Genomic DNA, 6,502 nt, shown 5'->3' on the forward strand with positions numbered 1-6,502 from the left:
CTTGTTACAGAAAGCAAATATTATAAGGAAAAATTGTCACATGAAAAAGAAATTATATCTTCCTTTGACCACAACAAATGAGCAAAAGAGGGGATTCCATGAAAATATCAAGGAGATTATCAATTCAAAATATAATTAATCGGAAAGGCTTAACAGGATATCCTGCTTTCTTTTTTTTTAGGCTTAATAGTTTTTATTTTCTACTCATTCATTTCTTACACTTAAAGTAGTCTTCGATGACATCTTTGGCCTGAGACTCTTTGCCATAGTCCTTGACAACCACACAACTGCAACCAACTACTTTGTGGGGCTTGCCCTCTCGGTCAATTTTACAGAGGCCTACCCATTCACCCAGTTTCTTGTTGTCATCAACCTTGATCAGGTTTATCTGATGTTCTGCACACAATGTCTCAACCAGCTTCACACACATGGGTTCGTCGCAGTTGGAAGCAAGAGCACAAAGGTGGGCTTGGTGTTTGTCCAAGGCTTTGGCAGCTTCTCTAATACCACGAGCTAGGCCATCGTGGATGAGTGCGGTCTTAAGCACTTCTTGCAGGGCGGTGTTAACATCCATTACACTTCCAGCAGCAATGCCTTCCTCGGTCATCGTTGGATGATCGGTGGATGTCCCGCACCCGGTGCCGAACTTCTCCGGAGTCCGCACGGAAAGAGAGTCCTGCTTTCTTATGATATCTGTTCTGTGACAATAAACACTTCAAGCTACCAGTTTCTTCATATCTACAAATGCTTTCTGTTCTGGGGTAAAGAAAACATATTTTACACCTAAATATTTTACCAAACGCTTACAAGAGTATGGTCTTTATTTCTTTTCTAAAAGTTTTGTAGTCTAGGGATTAACAACCGGAAAGATGTGACTGTAGGGTCGACCAGTTCTTCTTCAAAGAAATAAAAGAGCTGGATTTTTTGGCAATATAAAGCTCATATCTGTAGAGCAAACAAAATCTGGTTCCACCATCTGGCATACGTAACTTGTGAGAGGTCCTTCCAAGATCCATAAATGGTTTTTTAATGAAGCAATGAGTAAAGAATCAAACAATACAGCATCAAAATCATTTAAAGCAGAATTGAGAGAGGCTAAAACTGAACTGGAAACCCCAAAACAAACTCCGCAAGCACTTCATTTTGTATTAAGCACAATTGGTGGCATAACCATGAGAGAGGGCTGGACCTTCCACTCTGAACTTAGAACCCCCTCAAAATGACTCTCTTGCTGTAGCTGGTGAGACATTTTGGTTTTCCATCATCTTGGTCCCGGTTTCTGCTTTTGTCTATCTTCTACGAATTCTCTTTCCAGGCCTTGGAAACCCCAGTTCCATCCCCATGGGAATCCCGTGACCCTGGGGGGGGGGGGGAGTCCCATGGACCTGGAGGTATCCCTGTGGGAATCCCGCAGGACCCGCGGGATTCCAGCAATCCCTATTCCCCTGCAGACCTCTAGTCCAGATTGGGCATTTTAGGAATAGGAGAAATAACAGCATGCTTCTATCTGAAAGGGACCAAGCAGAAAGAAATGCAATTGCAAATAAGTTAGGCTGACATCGTAATGGTTTTACCTTTTCTCCTATTTCAACCATGTTTGCATTCTATTTTTATGTTTCTTACCTGCATGGTTTGCTTTTTCATCTTGAACAATTTTATTGAAATGCTTGTACTGCCTTTTATTGTATTTTATTGTGATTTTTATTGAAAATGTATGTATGTGTTGTTTTTCTCATGCTGTGAGCCGCTTAGAACCTCCCCAGTATGGCGTCATAAAAATAAATTATTATTATTATTATTATTATAAGAACAGCCTTACTGGGTCAGACCAAAGGTCCATCAAGCCCAGTAGCCCATTTTCACAGTGGCCAATCCAGGTCACTAGTACCTGTCCAAAACCCAAGGAGTAGCAATATTCCATGTTACAGATCCAGGGCAAGCAGTGACTTCCCCCATGGCTTTCTCAATAACAGGCTATGGACTTTTCCTCTAGGAACTTATCCAAACCTTTTTTAAAACCAGCTACGCTATCCGCTCTTACCACAACCTCTGGCAACGCGTTCCAGAGCTTAACTATTCTCTGAGTGAAATTTTTTTTCCTCCTATTGCTTTTAAAAGTATTTCCCTGTAACTTCATCGAGTGTCCCCTAGATTCTGCATTTTTCACGGAGCGAAAAATCGATCCACTTGTACCCATTCTACTCCACTCAGGATTTTGCAGACTTCAATCCTATCTCCCCTCAGCCGTCTCTTTTCCAAACTGAAGAGCCCTAATCGTTTTAGTCTTTCCTCATACGAGAGGAGTTCCATCCCCTTTACCATCTTGGTCGCTCTTCTTTGAACCTTTTCTAGCACCACTATATCTTTCTTGAGATAAGGAGACCAGCATTGAACGCAATATTCCAGATGAAGAATAGCAGAAGACATAGGTCTAGAGCAGGGGTGGGCAACTCCAGTCCTCGAGAGCCGGAATCCAGTTGGGTTTTCAGGATTTCTCCAATGAATAAGCATTGAAAGCAGTGCATGCATATTCATTGGGGAAATCCTGAAAACCCGACTGGATTATGGCCCTCGAGGACCGGAGTTGCCCACCCCTGGTCTAGATGCACTAAATGCTTCAATTGTGAACCGATGATTGCTAAACCAGTTTGATAGGTTTGACAACTGTCCGAATTTGCCAACCCAATGTTCAAAACTATGTGGTTTTCCTTGCATTCATACATTCTACGACTCTGGCATGCAAACAACTTCATTACTATTAAAATGAAGTCATTAATATTAAAACAAGCCATCTGATCGATGGCCTAACCGTTGCAATGCCATAGGCAGATCGCCAATACCAACCCGAAAAAGCCGACACTTCTGACATGTTTTTTCATTTTCATTTTTTTTCCTTTGGGCATAGATGTTGTGTGTGTGTAAAACACAATATTTGTCACAGATGACGGCCCCTCCGATGACACCCAGAACAAAAATAGAAGCCAAGTAGGTTGAAAAGGTGACAGCAAATGCTAGAAGGATGCTTGGGTACTTAGGGAGAGGAATGGCCAGTAGGAAAAAAGTATTGATGCCCCTGTATCAGACTCTGGTGAGACCTCATTTAGAATATTAAGTGGCTTGCAGATTAATCTGCGGGCTTAAAACGCTGGATGAGCCAGCGAAGATTGTTTTGGGGGGGAAGGGGTTAATTAAATAGTGGTAGGTAGGTAAGAGGATGAGTAGTGGGCTGTTAGGCAGGTTAGGTAAGGGGAGGAGTGGAAGTAAGAAGGTAGAGATAGGTGTAGGTGAAAGCGAGCAAGGATTGGCTAGAAAAAGGGGCTTAAGGATTGGTGGAGTTTTCTGAGGAGATTTGGCGGGCAGTGGAGAATTAGGGGTTTGGAGGGAGTGGGGAAGGTTAGGGTTGGAGGATTAAATTGTCCCACCCTCCCCTTCCCTATTTGGGGGGTTCTCTCTTTGGTGGGTTTTTGTTTTGGGGGTGGGGTGGGTGGGTAGGGTTGGTCGCAGTTTGGTTGCGGAAAAAATTATGTTAAAGAACATAAGAAGTTGCCTCCGCAGAGGCAGACCAGAGGTCCATCTCGCCCAGCGGTCCGCTCCCGCGGCGGCCCATCAGGCCTATTGGGGAAACAATTTTGGTGACTAAATTTTGTAACTACTCATGTGCGATACCGCCATGGGTGGCAGCTGGACTCTGCGGCACCGCGAGTCTTGCTGTAAGGGAATTGGGGAATGGGGGAGAATTTTGGAAGAGGAGCTAGTTCGACACTGAGTAGCTCCAGAATTTTGAGTATAAGCTACACTGTTTTTTTGAAAATGTTGATAAGTTGATTTGATTAAGGTTTGTTCTTCATGAAAATAAAGCTTCGGCCCATTATTTGCCACTATATCTGAGTTGGTGTATTTTATTGTTAACAATCTGAGTGTGGTGCGAATTCCAGTGTTATATACAGTTCTGGAGGCCGCACCTTCAAAAAGATATAAAAAGGATGGAGTCGGTCCAGAGGAAGGCTACTAAAATGGGGTGTGGTCTTTGTCATAAGGCGTATGGGGACAGACTTAAAGATCTCAATATGCATACTTTGGAGGGAAGGCGGGAGAGGGGAGATACGATAGAGACGTTTAAATACCTACAAGGCATAAATGCACGAGGCAATTTTTTTCATTTGAAAGGAAGCCTCCGGAATGAGAGGGCATAGGATGAAGTTAAGAGGTGATGGGCTCCGGAGTAATCTAAGGAAATACTTTTTAACAGAAAGGGTGATAGATGTGTGGAGGTAGAGGTAGTGGAAAGAAAGACTGTGTCTGAGTTCAAGAATGCATGGGACTGGCATGTGGGATCTTTTAGGGAGAGGAGGAAATAGTGGACGCTGTGGATGGGCAGACTGGATGGGCCATTTGGCCTTTATCGGCTTTCATCTTTCTATGTTTCTTCCTTGCTGAGAAACCAGTTCAGGGAGAATTAGCTGCTTAATGACCCAGAAAGATTTTCTTGATATTCTTTTACGGGTAAGGATAGTAGGAAAATTCAAAAGGGATATTAATTTTATTTCCTGTAATTCTTTATACTGTGCACTAGTCTGTTAGGTATGAGGATGTTTCCGTGATGTGGCCTAATGGGATTTGTTGTGTGTATATATATATATATATTTGTGATATTTCTTTCTCTTTCCTTATTTTTCTTGTTAAATAAATATAAATGCTCAATAATCTATATATATAAAATCGGATGTATGTATGTATGTGCCGCGATCACGCAAAAACGGCTTGACCGATTTGAACGAAACTTGGTATGCAGATCCCTCACTACCCGGGATGATATGTTCTGGGGGTCTCGCGGCCCACCTGCACACGTGGGCGGAGCTACAAACAGATAATCGGATTTTACCCATTCATGTCAATGGAAAAAATGTAAAACAGCTGCCAACGCAAAAACGGCTTGCCCGATTTGAACGAAACTTGGTATGCAGATCCCTCACTACCTGGGGTGATATGTTCTGGGGGTATCGCTGCCAACCTGCACATGTGGGCGGAGCTACAAACAGAAAATCAGATTTCACCCATTCATGTCAATGGAAAAAATGTAAAAACTGCCTCCGCAAAACCGGCTTGCCCGATTTGAACGAAACTTGGTATGCGGATCCCTCACTACCCGGGATGATATGTTCTGGGGGTCTCGCGGCCCAACTGCACACGTGGGCGGAGCTACAAACATAACTTCAGATTTCACCCATTCATGTCAATGGAAAAAATGTAAAAAGCTGCCATTCTCACTGTGACCAATTTGGACGAAACTTGGTATGCAGATCCCTCACTACCTGGGGTGATATGTTCTGGGGGTCTCGCGGCCCACCTGCACACGTGAGCGGAGCTACAAACAGAAAATCAGATTTCACCCATTCATGTCAATGGAAAAAATGTAAAAAGCTGCCATTCTCACAGTAATTCAAAAACGGCTTGACCGATTTGAACGAAACTTGGTATGCAGATCCCTCACTACCTGGGGTGATATGTTCTGGGGGTCTCGCAGCCCACCTGAACACATGGGCGGAGCTACAAACAGAAAATCACATTTCACCCATTCATGTCAATGGAAAAAATGTAAAAAGATGCCATTCTCACAGTAATTCAAAAACGGCTTGACCGATTTGAACGAAACTTGGTATGCAGATCCCTCACTACCTGGGGTGATATTTTCTGGGGGTCTTGCGGCCCACCTGCACACGTTGGCCGAGCTACAAGCAGAAAATCGGATTTCACCCATTCATGTCAATGGAAAAAAATGTAAAAAGATGCCATTCTCACAGTAATTCAAAAACGGCTTGACCGATTTGAACGAAACTTGGTATGCAGATCCCTCACTACCTGGGGTGATATGTTCTTGGGGTCTCGCGGCCCACCTGCACACGTGGGCGGAGCTACAAACAGAAAATCAGATTTCACCCATTCAAGTCAATGGAAAAAATGTAAAAAGCTGTGGGACCGATTTGAACGAAACTTGGTATGCAGATCCCTCACTACCTGGGGTGATATGTTCTGGGGGTTTCGCAGCCCACCTGCACACGTGGACGGAGCTACAAACAGAAAATCACATTTCACCCATTCATGTCAATGGAAAAAATGTAAAAAGATGCCATTCTCACATTAATTCAAAAACGGCTTGACCGATTTGAACGAAACTTGGTATGCAGATCCCTCACTACCTGGGGTGATATGTTCTGGGGGTCTCGTGGCCCACCTGCACACGTGGGAAGGGTGGGTTCACCCAATAATGTATATGTTCTTGCTCCTGGAGGTGAAACTAAAAATGTTGTTTATAATCAAGTTTTGTGTTAATTGTATTGTATTCATTTTGTCAAATATTTCACATTATAATTTGAATATTGTACTTTTTATAAAGTAAAAAAATATTTTCATTCACCACTATAAAGTATCTTTATTTGAATCCATTTACAGTGTTATTGCTATAATTAAATACCCGTGCAACGCCGGGCCATCAGCTAGTATA

General features: G+C 43.0%; 1 protein-coding gene across 1 annotated transcript; it reads right to left on the minus strand.

Annotated features, from left to right (window-relative positions):
* Positions 1 to 208: 208 nt before the first annotated feature.
* On the minus strand, positions 209 to 666 carry LOC117352681 (40S ribosomal protein S12-like). The gene has a single exon (XM_033929257.1). The coding sequence runs from the start codon at positions 605 to 607 to the stop codon at positions 209 to 211; it is 399 nt and encodes a 132-aa protein (XP_033785148.1). The 5' UTR covers positions 608 to 666.
* Between the last annotated feature and the right edge of the window lie 5,836 nt (positions 667 to 6,502).

The sequence above is a fragment of the Geotrypetes seraphini genome, chromosome 1, assembly GCF_902459505.1.
Source record: "Geotrypetes seraphini chromosome 1, aGeoSer1.1, whole genome shotgun sequence".
Classification (NCBI taxonomy): domain Eukaryota; kingdom Metazoa; phylum Chordata; class Amphibia; order Gymnophiona; family Dermophiidae; genus Geotrypetes; species Geotrypetes seraphini.

What these genes read in the sequence shown, in the direction of transcription:
- LOC117352681 (XM_033929257.1), bottom strand. Translation starts at nt 607, where the DNA reads ATGACCGAGGAAGGCATTGCTGCTGGAAGTGTAATGGATGTTAACACC.